This window comes from Fulmarus glacialis, unplaced genomic scaffold (assembly GCF_000690835.1).
Source record: "Fulmarus glacialis isolate BGI_N327 unplaced genomic scaffold, ASM69083v1 scaffold11848, whole genome shotgun sequence".
Classification (NCBI taxonomy): domain Eukaryota; kingdom Metazoa; phylum Chordata; class Aves; order Procellariiformes; family Procellariidae; genus Fulmarus; species Fulmarus glacialis.
The window spans coordinates 64,896-80,280 of NW_009226365.1; the positions used below are offsets into that span (position 1 = coordinate 64,896).

At 41.1% G+C, this 15,385-nt stretch overlaps 1 protein-coding gene across 1 annotated transcript in view; it reads right to left on the minus strand.

The window, feature by feature from the left end:
- The window catches only part of MTHFS (5,10-methenyltetrahydrofolate synthetase (5-formyltetrahydrofolate cyclo-ligase)), a 20,359-nt gene extending 8,350 nt beyond the window's left edge, over positions 1-12,009 (minus strand). Inside the window, exon 1 of the mRNA XM_009582784.1 lies at positions 11,747-12,009. Coding sequence (XP_009581079.1) covers positions 11,747-11,957 — 211 coding nt within the window. The 5' untranslated portion in view covers positions 11,958-12,009. The remainder of the gene's footprint in view (positions 1-11,746) is intronic.
- Positions 12,010-15,385: the final 3,376 nt, after the last annotated feature.

The window sequence follows — 15,385 nt, forward strand, 5'->3', positions numbered from 1 at the left end:
GCCATCTGTTGCTTTAGAAGGAAAGCCAGAGAGATGCTCGCTTTATATCCAGCATGCACTAGTCAGGCACAAGAATCAAAAATCAAAGTCTCACATCCAAATCCCATGGGCTCAATCCACAGTCTCCTGTTACAGGGCACACCATGAGACCCTCAAGGCTAATGCTCACCCCATCCAGGGAGAAATGCTTTTAACACAAGGGGCAATCATTTGCTTTATTTTCATTCCTATTTGTGTATGGGAATTGCTGGCACCAGGAAGGTTTTGTGTCCTTTTGTCTTCTAAAAATCTTTTTACCCACATCCATGCACAGCCGTAACCCACCAATCTACCTTTTACAAACATACAGAAGCCAAGCAGACTATCTTCTCTGCAATCCACGTCCCCCAGGTAATTGGTCCACTAGCATGACTGAGACAGCTTCTGTTATTACTTCAATAAAATATTTTGCAGAAAATAGAACCATCAGCAGAATCTACAAACAAGCACCGAGCAACTCAGCGTTTATCTGTCTACTCATCCATGTCAGTGCTTTGTGACAGCATGAAACATTGGTCTCCACAGTTCACACTTGCCCTTCTGAACTACAGCATTTATACTTCTCCCTGAGAAGCTACATGATAGCCATCAGTCATACAGGTTTAAAACAATGGAGTGGCAGCCACTCTCCTGTTATTAAACCTGCAAAACACACTAATAAAGCCGTTTGATCAGCTCCTGTGCTACTAAGCTGCGACCAAGCAAACACCCTCCTATTTTGAATTCATTTAAAACAAAATCTTATCAATTTAGTGCCAATGCATTTGCAAGGTAAAGTGCACCGCACAGCATGAGCTGTAGTATATCAGCCCTGCACAAACAAACCTATCCTGCTCCACAAATAAATATCCTTTCATGTGTCATCAGGGAAGCTACTGTTTAAGGCTAAGAATTGTGTTCATATTCTAGCTGGTTTCACAACATGGGAAGACTGTGCGAGGCTATAACCATCATACTCATTTCCCTTGAGGTTTAACCTACAGTCAGCCGAGCTCTAGTACCTCATTTTCAGAATTTGCCAAATGTCTACCTAAAAGAAAATGGGACCAAGTACTTTTCTATTTCACTATTATTCATCAAGTCTGCATAAGCCCCATAAATAAACCATAATCACTCAATGACACCTACAGAAATGTCTGGTTTTGCAAATTCAGAGTAAAGGAAATAATTGCTTAGAAATACCTTAGTTATCAGTCTGTGAAAAATGACTTATCTGGTTCTGATATTCAGATATGTGAGCAGAGTTAGGACAGTTTGATTGGGAAAACATGGGCAACGAAAAATGTTTGGTTCAAAGGCTTGCACCTTGGTTCTCCTGTGATTTTAAACCACCAAAATACTCTGAAACAAGATGTACCACAGAGCAATTCCAAAGACAGGACAAACGGCATTAGAGCCACTTTACAGCACATGAACACATCTTGTTAAATCAGCAAATGCTGACTGCAAATCTGCTCCTTTAGAGAAAATCACAAGGCATTGGTGCTTGAACTGTTTATGTTGGGATTGTCAAAACACTGCTGCAGCCTAAAATACAAGGATCTTTATGTATCTTTATGTGGTTTTATGTGAAATTCTTTAAGATCTTATCAGCTACATTTCCCATAGTGTTTATCTGAGCACTTATTTAAATACTTCCACTTGATACATGTGCATGTCCGCTACTTCATTTCTTCACTCTGGTCCTTTTTTGCATGCTGCTGTCTGGGTATTTTTAAATCAAAATATGACAGAAGTGAATCATTTGGGGATTTTTTCAATACATCATGCATCACTATCAATATTTCCAACGCCCTTTGACTCACTCAGCAGATAGCCTATCGTAAAACATGCAGAATCGCTTCTGAAATATAAACGGTTAAGACATCAACTTCCTCATCAGTGCATAAACCTGACTCCTGTAAGGAGTTACACCACTTGATGGGAACATTAGGCATGCTTACAGGCAGGGTTTATTGAACACGTAGAGTCAGCTGGTTTGGAGGCGATGGCACCTTCACTGTTAGTGTCAAACGTGTTAACATCACAACAGCTGAGAAATCCTGCTTCTTCCATCACAAGATTTTCTTTTATCTTTTTAAGCTTGCACAGCTTAAAAAACCCGACCGCCCCTGGAATTCTCCACCTCCCTCATTCCAACGCCTGATTTTTTGGAGACATTAGACTGGAGCACTTGTTCTCCTGTGTGTGTGAGTACAATGCCTGGATGAGATTTTAATTATAGGAAAACAGCCTAAATGACACCAATGCTCCACAGTAAATCTATGGAATACTGACACCTGCCGGCAAAGGGCTTCATGTCACTCCTGGACAGGAATTTGCCCTCCATTACACCCCAAAAGCCGATTCCCATTTCATATGCACAAAAGCCAGCACAAGCAGGAACGGAGTCCAGTTATGATGCCAAACATAAAGACCAAGAGCTATCTTTACACTGTGAAACAGCAGCATGAGTCTCCTGCTCCCTGAAAGCCAGTGGCTCTCGGCCAGGTCCAAGGAATTTCCCACTGTACAGGGGAAATGACAGTGTATTTTGAATCTCAGCAAAGACAGTGGGGATTAACTGTGCCAAGAAGACAATTCTTTTGTAGCTGGAAAAGTGCTGACCTGATTTAATAGCCCACTAAGTTGGCAGAAAACCAATCCGAGGAAAAAGAAAGAAAAAAAAAGCAGTAATCTGCCAGATTCATGAGCTGAATCTACTCAGCAGTGAGTACCGGAGATGGCACCAGGGTTGGGAGGACAAGGGGAGCACAGAGCTGGGAGCAAGAAAAAGGCATCAGGACTGCCCCTTCTGGCACCAGCCAGATGCGTGCAGGGCCCAGCTGTCTCATCAAACCGCATCTTCAATCCACATTACCCAGGTGGGCAGCAGGAAAAAGCTTCCTCTCCTGTTCTCCAGACCGTCCAGATTATGTGCACAAAGGCACTAAGACAAGTTTGGTGCCGGCTCTTCCCTTCCAAAAATGAAAATAAAGGGAGACAAAAATGTCTGTTTGGATTAGTTACTGCAGCCAGAGATACTTGCATGTTTGCATTTCTCCTGTATGAGTTTGTTGTACACACTCATGCCACACTCCAGAAATGAACCTAACCTCTTACTTGCTTTTGAGAGACTCCTGTCTCTAGGAAACAGTATGAAGAAAATGACAATGCTACTGTTCGCACTCACTGTAGAAAAATTAGCCCTCTTTGAAACAAAACACTTGAGAGTCACTTGCAGTGAATTTAAAGCCCTTGCCTATGTTGCTTTCACTTCTCTTTAAACTTTAATTGATTACAGCAGAAGTAATCTTTTTAGTTGTTTTGCTGAGTGCAAGAATGTTTTCTGCAAGAAGGCAAACATGGATGTGACACTTAAGATGATTACAAGGAAAAGCACTCTTTTAAAGCCTTAATGAACTTTATGAAAGCAAAAAGCTGTAGTGTTCCAGAGCTCTGAGCCCTCCAGGTTCACTGCAGGACACCCTGGCACAGGCGGTATTAAAATTAAATCACAGAGTGTTCACGGTTTAGTCTGCACCAAGGAAATTCAGGACATAAGGACACCAAAGGGCATTACAAAGTGATGCCACAAAACCACATCAACTTTTGCATTTCAGAGTATTTTTTCAAAAGCCCTTCAAGGGAAGAGACTCTTTGTAATCATGCCATACCTGTTTCTGAACAGAAGCACAGGGAGAAGCTCAGCTAAAAGTGTCTGTATTCACCTAGCAAACTGGGTGCTGATTGTTATTAAGCTGTTTCAGAGAGTTCTGGAACCTGGTGCAGACAGGGAAAGGGCAGACACTAGCTGCAGCGGAGAGCAATTCCAGCACTGGGGATGGAGTCCCACATCTTTCAACGGAAGGCTGGAATGCAGAAAAACCATGAGGGAAACAGTTGCTATCACAGCTGGGTCCAACACCTGAAATATTTTATTTCCAAGCAAATATTTTCCTAGCTCTACCTGTTACGGAACATGCTACACAGAGTAATGTAAAATTACTTTATGGATCTTTAATACTGGAACAGGCATTTTTGTTAATGACATGTCATTGTGGGGTATCTGTGTGGAAACCAGTTAAAAAGATCTGCCTGGTGAGCTGATTTGAAAAGCAGTGTTACGGTATATACAGAAAAAATCAACTTCTACAGTGCCATTACATATATTTCACAGTATTTCTTTACCTGGGTATAAAATGTTCTCTCAGGCATCTTTTCTCCAACATAACATCAGAGAAATTGCAAAGGTTGAAAGAGCAATGGCTGGAACTCTTATAGATCTAAAAAAGCTTCTATATGAGAATAAGAAAACAGACAAAGTTTGATAGAAAAAAATTACAATTGAAATAATACAGGTTTAACTAAACAATGAATAATAAGAAGAAAGTAAATCAAACAACCTTATTTACTTCTCATCATAGAAGAATGAGGTATCACTTGAACTGAAAGCAGCAAATTTAAAATTAATACAAGGAACATAATATTTCACATAGTGTAGGAACATAATATAATATTAACATAATAAGGAACATAATATTTCACATTACAACTAACTAACCAGTACAACTCACAGCTGTCAGAAGGCAGCGGAGCCAAGGGCTTAATACAAATAAAATTAGATGCTTAGAGGAACACTCCGAATGCCCACAGATAAAGAAAAACCAGAACCTGTTTGTAAGGGGATAAGCCAGGGACTGCAGCTGCAGAGGTAGGAAGAAATTTCAGTTATTGCTACACAGCTACAAGTTGTGAGATTTCCTGACTCTTGTAAAACACACGATGCTGGATCATATGTCCAGTGCTCTGATCCTGCACTGCGTGCGGGGAAGCATCCTCTCTCCACAAGAAGACTTATCACCAGAATGTTAATGCCTCACTTGCACTGCATTTGTTCTCCTTATTCATATCAAAATACTATGGCTCATTGTCTCCAAGCAGAAGTTCATTTCAAACTTTAAATCATTTCATTAAAAAACAAATTACATTAAGAGCTAAGCCTTGATTTTCAATTTTGTTTCGTGCCGTGCTCTCAGGTTTTCTTTTTTATTACCAGTGTAAAAAGATTTTAAATTATAATCTATCCCTTGACATATATTGTACTGTAAGTTTTAAGCAAGTCTCCCAGAGGAAAAGATAATCTAGTAGTATCCTCAATCACTTTACAATCTTGTTTGGGGTATTTTTTTGTTTTTTTCCTAAGCAGTAATATTTAACATCTCTGCTTTTCACATACCCATATTTCATTTATTCCAGATACATTCCAATCTGCATATATCTAATTTAAATATTCACTCATTTAAATATTACCCCTGAGCATCATTTACTACACATCTTTTTTCAGAATGATTAGCATTATTTTGTATGGTCCCATTATGCCTTCAGGTACAGCTATACAACATCTAATGGAGCTGAAGTAGCATATTAGACCTTCCCTGTGCTTCAAGACATAGCATTTTCTCCTCACACTGTTTTTTATTTCTAAACTCTAATGTGCCTCACATTTCAAAATCCTCCCATTTCTGGTGCATCTTTTTGGTGGAGGGGAGAGATCCAACCCATTATCTTTTTTTTACATCCCATTTTATTTCGCAGCTGTAAGTTAAACCTGTTCCTCTTAAGACTGTATTGCCACCACAGTTCTAAAGAACTGTGCTAAAATTTGGAATAACTAAGAATACTGATGGCTTCACAAGGCCATCAGTCCTGGCAGCAAATGCAGCCTCTTTGAATGTATGAATAAATAGCAGGAGTTTAAAGACAGGTGAAAAAGAGCTTCTGTGGACTGAAATGTTTCTGCAGGGCAGATCCCAATGGCAAAGTTTAAAACAGTGCTAATGGTCACTCAAGAATAATTTCAAACTACTTGAGGTTGTGTGGAACTGTAGCCTAGAGGTAGCCAGCATTTTCCTTGTAAGAGGGTCACGCTTCCCGGCATAAATAGCCCTCATAAACCAAATACAATCCACGCGGGTAAGCTGTCCCTGTCTGTTTCCCTGTCTACCAGCATGTTATTGTAATTTATGCAACAACAAGTCTCTGGAAGTTATTAAGGGCAGAAAGATATAACTACCCTAACCTCAAAAGCCAACATCCAAAGGGTTATGTGAAAATGAAGCAGCAAGAAGTTGCTGCTAGATATATGTTAGTATTTCCTCACCTTGTTTGAAATTCGGATCTTTCCTTATTATTAATAATAAATATACTGTCATTTAAAGCACGGATTATCTAGTTAACATTTCACTAATCATCTTGAAGGTACAACACCAATACTGTGATTGGTAGGCCACCAAAGCTTCCAGTACTGAAAATGCTGGAAGTCTCCAAACTAAATTACAAAATACAAGTCCAGTTCTTAATACATTCATTTCTGGGAGCAAAACTACATTATGTTTTAGTAGAGTTGTAGCAGATTATTCAGCATTCCCCATTACATATAAGATGCTATATTTCCAAGTGCTGCCATTTTTCAGCCTGGGTATTTATGCCAAACTGAGGGGGGGGTTATGTTTCTTTTATTTCAGGCAAAATGGTTCACTGGTTTCTAAGAACAAAGCTAGCAAAAACAAAAAAAAAAGCTCTGGGGAAAGCTCTGTTTCTCCATGCTTTGAGGCAAGAACTTGAAATCTTGCTCATAGTACCCTCTGTGTCAACAATGTCCTTTAGCCCTGTTCAAATCCATTTGAGCTGGGCTTATACAATGTGGTAAATGTTTGAAAACCTGCCGTTCGCACAGGCTTAGGGAAGACGTGTTAGGGCGAATGCTGGGCCTCTCTGAAGATGCCGCTCTCTCCGTATCGCTGCTGGAGTCACAGCGGCATGAGTGGCCCAACGACCCTCTCTAGGAGCCAGTGCCAGTGGAGGACGTTCCCTCCATCCTGGCTACTCATTCCCACCCCACACACGTTGCACTGATACGGCCGCACAGTGGACTGGATCCACTCATCTGGGTTAAAAAAATGCCAGCCAAAACAGGGTGGAGGAAAGGAGGAAAATACCCTTCATCCAGAGCAGCTCGCTGATCCAGTTTACTACGGAGGGGCAGGAATATGCTGAAAACACGAGGAGGGAAAACTCCTTAAGCCAATATTGCTGCAAAGATGGCGCACGCAGAGCTGCAGGCTCAGCTCCTACTGCTGGCCCCGCTCCCAACAGCGAGGACTCGGAAGGACTTTCATTTCGGTGGCTGCTCCTAGTCCCGCTGACTGGGGCAAGACTGGGAACTGAAACATGGAAGGAAATGAGGACTGAAGTTTCACTTAGATTTTTTTTTGGCATGCCACCCGTTTACACAATCCCTCACCACCAGCTTCCTACCAGCCCTTCAGCTGCATCAGTCCAAATCTGTGTGGTGGCCCTGTCTGAGAGAAGAGGAGCCTTTTATTGGTGCCAGGTTACTTCTAACCAAGACTGGTTTCCCAGTATTGCTCCCAACACGGCTGCAGGGTCATCTGTACTGGGACAGGAGAGGTGGGGTGGGGACAAAGAGGAGGAGAGAAGGCAGCGGCTTGTTTAATCAGGCACTGCCCAAAAGAAACAATCACAAAACTATGTCTTTGGTACTGTTTAGTACAAAAAGTACTATTTAACAGAGACAGAGTTTTTCTAAGCCAATGAAAAAGAGAAAGAAGCCAGCACACTGGGGAAGGAAATGAGTAAATTGGCACGGGGAATCTTGTACGTCTGGAACTCGACAAGTGAAAGAAGACAAAGCACGTGACCTCCTGCCTTTTGGCAGGGGCAAGATATTCATGTTGGCCCAGCTGCCCCAGAAATGACAGGCTAGGAGTGAGAGCAAGAGGAAGCGGGGAAGGTGGTCAGAAGGGCCAGAGAAGGACGCTTGGAGAGGGAGATTCAGATAGGTTGGGCAAAGAGCAGAAGGATGGAGAGGGGCATTATGCCGGCAGAGAAACGAAAGCTTGGAAAGGGGGTCCAGCCCAAGGATGAGACAAGTCTGGGAAATGATCATTTCGGAGGGAAGAGAAAAGATTCTGTCATGTTTGGAAAAGCAAGCAAAAGAGTCTATGTTCACTGGGGCAGCTCTTCTGCACAGCCCAGGCTGGAACCAGGATCCCGAGCCTCTGCTGCTACTCCACCAGCAAATACCAGTTAGTATCTTTAAGTCATTGAACGCTGTAGTGAGGAAGAGCCCATACAGAAATGAAGACCTCTGTCTCCACACCAAGGTTTGAATAATGTAGAGTAAAAAAGGCCTGCAGCCCTAACTTGAACAACAGGGAGAAAACAAATGACTGAGCACATACTCGTTAGCAGCATTCATTAACAGCAAGCAGTGTTCATCTTTTGCATCTTTGAAAGAGCCCAGATCATTGCACCTGGGTTCATCTTTGAATGAACCCAGATCCGACGGGCAGAGACTATGTAATAATATACTTAAAGACCAGGGCAGAATTTACACAGATAAAGAGGCTGAATTAAGTTTGTACACATAATCCTATTTCTTGCATTTCGCAGGAGAGCACCACACAATCCATTACAGTAAGCAGATTCAGAGCCACAGTTTCTAATAACTCTTCATTTGTTGGCCAAAGAAAAAAATCTAGGCCAAAACCCATCTCCCCATCACCCAGGTGAATGTTTTAAAAGTTGTCTATAATTTATTGTACACCTTCAACTACTAGTCAGTAATTCAGTTCAGTTATGAACATTTAAGCATAATATTTGCTCAGGTCCAAGACTTCCAGGTGAGATCCCTCAGTCCAAAGTTGGCCACCTGCCTCCCTTCAAAGAAGCCACCTCCAAGAATTTCACCATATGGAGATACTCAACCCAGTCGATTTTTTTGAATCCCAGTAAGAATAATCTCTTTTTTGGAGGAATAACTTAGCTTTTCATCCATAGTTCTCAGAGCAGGTTTAAGTAATAATAAATAACATTATAAATGAGGAAACCCATGTCCAGCCCGCTGAATCACACCGCCTCCCTAAACCACATTGAAATTAGAGCTGCTGGGGAAGCGTCCTTTAAATTTCTGTAGGAGTCATGATAAAAAGCAAACAGGGAGCATGGTTTTATCTGATTTACCCCTTCCAAAGTTGTGCAAGTTATCTACATTCCTGTAAACAATTACTGCAACTCGCCTGAACTTTCACCACAAGTATTACCTTGGGCAAAATCTAATACCGGTGCACCTTTATACCTCTAATGGGCAAGGATACAAATGGGAATTGGTACCTATTAAGAAAATGTACCACTGGCTTGCTCCAAAAGTTGCCTAAATCTTTCAGCAGGTATCACTGGAAGTGAACCAAGTCATGCACCTACATACACCCCTATTCCAAACAAAATATCTGAACTTCTTCCACCTTTGTTCTTTCTGTTACTGTGTCCATTTAGCCTAAAGAAATCAACTTTTCATACAACAATTACTGTCACCCATGCACGGTAGAGAAGAGGACAGACTTTCTACTACCAAAACTGCAGTGGTCTTTTTTTATGCCAACAAGGTGTAATGTGGTGTACTGCTGAGATGAAAATGGGTAAACCCTGATCCAACAGAAAAAGGACTGTCTCCAAAAGGAGCAGTTCATGTCTATTCAACACAGCTTGTGAGTACTACCAACACTGGGAAACTCTATGCAAAAATTATACCTAGTCTTATTTTGAGCTATTCTTCACAATAACCATGCCTGAAGTTTTAAGGACAGTGTGAATCTAAGCTTTTTGTCATGCAAAATGAATACACTCAGAAGTGACATGACTTATTTATGTACCTGCAGGGTATTTCTTGGAAATTACATAGCAACTTATGCCAGCAATGGGAACATTACTAATACAACACCATGTTATCTCCTTATATCAAAGTAAATGCCTCAGACCACCACAGTATTTGATAACATCACAAAGATAAATGTTTCATCCATGCATAATTCCAACAATGGAGGATGGATGTAGCAGCAAGCCCATTTAAAATGTACCAAAGTTCAAAAAATATAGTAACTGACACAAAAAAATATAGCAAAAGGAATTTAAAGACACACTGAGGTGCAGTGTGTGTTTCTGCGGGGACAAATTGGGGTGTGCGTGGGGGCGAAGTCTGATTATGCAATAGTGAAAAAAACCTAATCTTACTCTCCAATCTACAAAAACTGTCCAAGCAGCAAGGTCTGACTTCCAATCCAAACCTAGTCAGGTACCAAAGGTTGCTCCTGCCTTCCCCCATCTTCACCACCTGGCACCTGGGCCATCCCCAACTGGTACATCCCCGTGCACTCTACACCAGGTAGTCCTTGCTCCCATAGAACACAACAATTATGAGAAATCACTCAGTGATTTCTGCAGTAGACTTGTTAAATTCAATTAACAGCAGCTCATCGGTAGTACAAAGCTTGTCCCGAGTGCCTGAACTAAGCTCAGTCAACAGAACACTGAGAATATTAAGGGTTAACTTCAAAAGCCCCTAAGTCCCACCGATATACACAAATTTTTGACAAAAATTAGGAAAACAAGTAACAGTGCTAAATATTAAATGTAAAGAAGATGGTTGTATGAAGCAGTGAAATCCCTTGCTAGCTAAAATGTGGACACAGAAAGGATTCTGAATTAGGAAAGAGGTAGAGATCGAAAACAAAAGAGAAACAAACACAGTGAAGTGTTCTGGGAAAGTACATTGGCATCCCAAAGCAAATACAAATCCAAGTTCAACCAGAGTCATATAAATATTATGTTCCTTTGTTGAGCATTAAAAAGCCAGTAAGTATGTGAGGTGTGGAAGCTGGCTGCATGGTGAATTTCCACCTAGAGAAAACTTTCCCAGCCTGAGGTTTCAAGCATGAGTTCAACACGAGTTTTCCATTAATAACATTAAACAGTTCAGCAGATGTTTCAGGAAGATATTAATGTGTTTACAAAAACAATGCAAATAATGAATGCAGACACAGAAAAAGTAAGTTCGTTTACAAGTTTGTACAAGTTGGGGAATTTTAGGTTAAGAAAGAGAAGGGTTATTTTGGGACCAAAACACACATCCCACTAGCTAGATCTAAACGAACTTTTAACTTTTCAACAATATGAAGAATCCAGTGTCTGAGATGGCATTGTAAGATCAAAATAAAAATGTGATGGAATAATGATGGAAAAGACTTTGCAATATTCACCCAAGCCTACAAGAAAGTCCTTTTATTTTCAGTCTAAGGTCTCAGTCCGGAGAGCTGTTCTGCATGGGCAGGCTCCGTATCAGCACTGTGATTCATCCATGCAATACAATTTGCAGGATCAAAGATTTCAGAAAATTCTCGTGTCAGCCTACAGGCATCACCTGAAAAGCTCCCTACCTTTCAGGCAGTGGAAACTAAAGTTCTCAGAGTGCATCCTAAAACTGTGAATACCCCATGACTTTCAATGGTAGCCCAAGCCACTCCCGGCAAGCCCCTGTCTCCTTCATGAGCCTCTGTTATGCTGGCCAAGACTGCATTGAGGATGCCCATGAACTGGACCAAGAAGCTGATTTATCTGGAGGGCTGAGTTTCCTTCATCTGGATCAACTGTGCAGTCTTATTCCTGTCCTGCTGGCATATCACAGGGGTGGCACAGGGTAGAGAAAAAGAGGCAAGAGAAAGGAGCATCTGCTTATATTCTTAGCACCTCTACAACATACAAAACCAAAGTGTAACATTTCATTTCACTCTTGCTATCAGATTATTTCCTACTGGCCTCAAGGCCTCTCCTGCTCAACAACTCCACAGTGTAGGAAGAAAATACTCACCACCAGCAAGAGCCTCCTCTCTTACACTGTCGTCATCGCTAGGCTGAAGAATATTCCAGGATGTCAAAGTAAGTGACGAAATGTCTTCAGCTGATTGTAACTTCAGCATGTCCATGTGATTGCTGTGAGGCTTGTAACGTGGGATGAAACACTCTTTGCCTTGCTTAAAAATGTCCTTAATGATTTCTTCTGTCTGGATTTCATCTGGCATGCTCAGAAAGATTGCAATTCGTTTGGATTCTTGGTACTTGGGATGGCCAATCACCTAGATGGGAAACGAATGTAATCAGTTGATGAAAAGTTTATGAACAGATCGACTTACTTTATTTTAATTAAACACACCACTGGAGCAAAATATCCATTGAAAAAGGTAGACATACAAACTACCACGCATCATAAAGAGAATAAGCACCTTTGTTTCCTACTCCAACATGTCTATCATCAGCAAAATCAAAATAGGCAAATTTTTGCACCCAGGGAACATTGTAACACAGGTTTGGGCCAGCAAAAAACAATTTTGGGGACAATCTCCTGATCCTTTAAATATTTGTGCCATATAGTGCAGACATCCTCAAATGCCCAACATCACTGGAGAAAGACACTGCAGGTCAGAACTGCCAGCTTATGCAAGACATGAGGTTTTTGCATTCCTTTTCTTCCATCCTTTTTACATGCTGCATCTCTCATCTGGGCCTAAGTAGAATGAGAAGTGCATCAATGATGATAACACAAAAGAAAATTAGCATCAGAGCATGAAGTCTTCCAAGACCAGGTCCCTCTTTCTTTTTTTAACGCCTTCCCTACAGCAACTTCAGATATATGACTTCAAACATCACCTGCTTCTAATAGGTGATCTTATTACTGCACATTTTTCAGAGCTTGAAGGAAAGATGGCCTTGACATTTTTTGATTTTCATGAGGTTCTCTGTGCTGGGCTTATAAAAGACTGAATATAGGAAAGAAAATAAAAAAAACGCTTATATGGTGAAAAAGTATTAGCAGATTCATACCTCACTATGTCTCTGCCCCATTCCAGATTGAATGCCACAGTAAAATTTGAGAGGTTTTTAAAAGCTTGTCTTCTCATTCTCTAGTACCTTACATATTTTGTTACTTACATCTGGACAAAACAAATACAAATGTGTCCCTTCTCATTTAAATGTGATTTATTCTACACACTTGCAAAAATCTGTCAAAAATATCAGACAATTGAGAAACTGTGCTTATCTACGGAACAGAGAGCACCAAATCCTCTGCTCTGTGTTTGCATAACTGCAGCTGACTTGCTCTTCTGAGCTTTAGCCTTTGCCCTGGCCCTGTTTTGAGAAATAAATGCCCCTATCCGAGTTGAGATATGGTTCTCACTCCTTTTTTTTCTTTCTTTCCAGCCCAGCAGTTAAAAGCCCAGGTGAAATATTCAGAAGATGGATATATTTTTGTAAGGGGAAAAAAAAAAAAGAAACACTCCGGACCAAATTATGGTAATACGTTGCTTGGCCACAGAAACGTCTTAACAATTCAAAACCATATTTTACTTCCTTTTGTAATTTGCCCAACCTTACACATGGATTTTTCCAACTAAGTGATTAAGCTCTTAAACAACAGAATTTCCATGGTAGCTTTTGCTTGAAAGAACGGACTATTTAGTCAAATTGCAGACTCCAGACAATGCCTGAGATTCATGCTGTTGAGGGCCTCCAGAGCCCAATCTTCTCATGGGTTCGGAGAAGAGAGAAACTGAGACAAAAAACTCTCCTCTTTCAAAGTGCTGCTGTGTGCTGTGGGCACCACACAGGTCCAATCTGCTCCAACATGTCCAGTAACACATCGATTATGCTGTATAGAAAAAAACGAGGTTGAAGATGTAAAACCACATGCTAGCAGGAAGACACAATTTCGGACGTTTTCAGAACGGTGAAGATGAAGCTGCTATGACTCGGAGCAGTTTCTGAGAAGAGTGAAAAAATTTCCACACGTAAGAATATTATCTGCCCTTTGTTCACCAGCTGATGGCTATTTTTGAAGAATCAGAACATGCAAACAGCATAACTTTAATCATGAACATAAAAATTAAAAAAGAATAATCATCCAGAAACTAATTAAATACTAGTGGCTAGATCAGCCTGTGAAGCAATTTCACTCTGAATTTAAAGATCCTTTTGAGATGAAATTTTACCACTAAAAATATTGTTCAGGTGTTATAAAACAACCTACTCACTTTTATTAGCTGGAAGCACTGATATATGCTATAAAGCTACATTTTCGGCCTTATATTGTTCCAAATATTTTCTCAGCATTGTCAAATATTTCTTCATGTCTGCTGCATTACCCTCCTGTAAGGAAGCTGATTCTACTTTCCACCACTTGTGCAATGCCACTCTGTCTCAAGCAAGCTCAGGATTTTCAATTTGTGTCAGATTATTAAAATGGCAAGATAACATAAATTTATATGTCATATTTCCTGATGCCTTCTTTTAAGCAAAACAAAAGCTGTATCTTACAGTGTGCTCTCACTAGCAGAAATGAGTGCTCTGTTGATGAGTTTATCAGATACAGTTAGACAAAGGCTGAGGGCTGCTAAAAATTCAGTAGTACATGGGCTAGGTGCTTATAAAGTTGGCAGAGGACTGCATTTTTGAAGAAGATGCATGCCAGTATTTTCTAAAAATTGAGAGATTTAAGTCTAGGATGCGTGATTACTAAAATGCATTATCATGACAGTAAGGCATTACTTTTTTTTTTTAAAAAAGCATTCCCAATGAAAAAAAGCTTATGTGAGTTCCAGTTAAACTTGCTATGACCTGAAGTTTCTGTGCTGCCACGTCCCACTCATGAAGTGGCTACACATTAGTATTAAATGAAGTCTATAAAATGATTTGAGATCCTCTGGCAGGAAAATAACAATATAAATGTAGATCATCTAGAAGCACCCACTGGTGCTGCAAAAAAAAGGACTGTGCTCTACTACATGCAGTGACTGCAAAATAAAATTTTATTGTGTTTATTAAAATGATAAAATACATCTATATAAAAACTTTGTAATCCAAACACAAGCAGGACATTTCAAAAGTACACACTGATATCATGCTGTGCTAGGATACCAGTTAGGTAAACCCTGCTTGATATATTTTAAAGTGTAAAAATTATATTACAAATAAAATTGCAAGGAAGAAATACCACTGAAAGATACAGAAGGGAAACGACAGCCAGTTAAACAAGAGGCCAAATCGAGCCAGTTGCTAAATTTCTCTATTGCTAGGAGCTGGCCATAAAGCTCGCCCGACGTGAAGCATTGGAGATAAACCCCCGCCATGAACCCATGAGAAACCCCGCTGCCCTGGGGTTTACGACCGAGTTTGCCTCCAGTTTCACAAACACCCCATGCTTTGACTTGATGATGGCCCTGCTCACTGCGGTCACCGCACACACCAAAGCCACCAGCTCCAGTCCCCGGCATTAATCAGCAGTGAGGAGGGGGGAAGGCAGGGGCCGAGGCGGAGCTCACCCCCCGCCCCGGCGCGCAAGCCCGGGAAGGCCGAGGAGCCGGCGGGTTCCCTGAATCAACGCTTCGGTCCCCAGCGGGGCCTAGAAAATCTCCGGCGGGCTTCCCCGCGCAGGGCCGGGGCCGGGCCCGGCTCC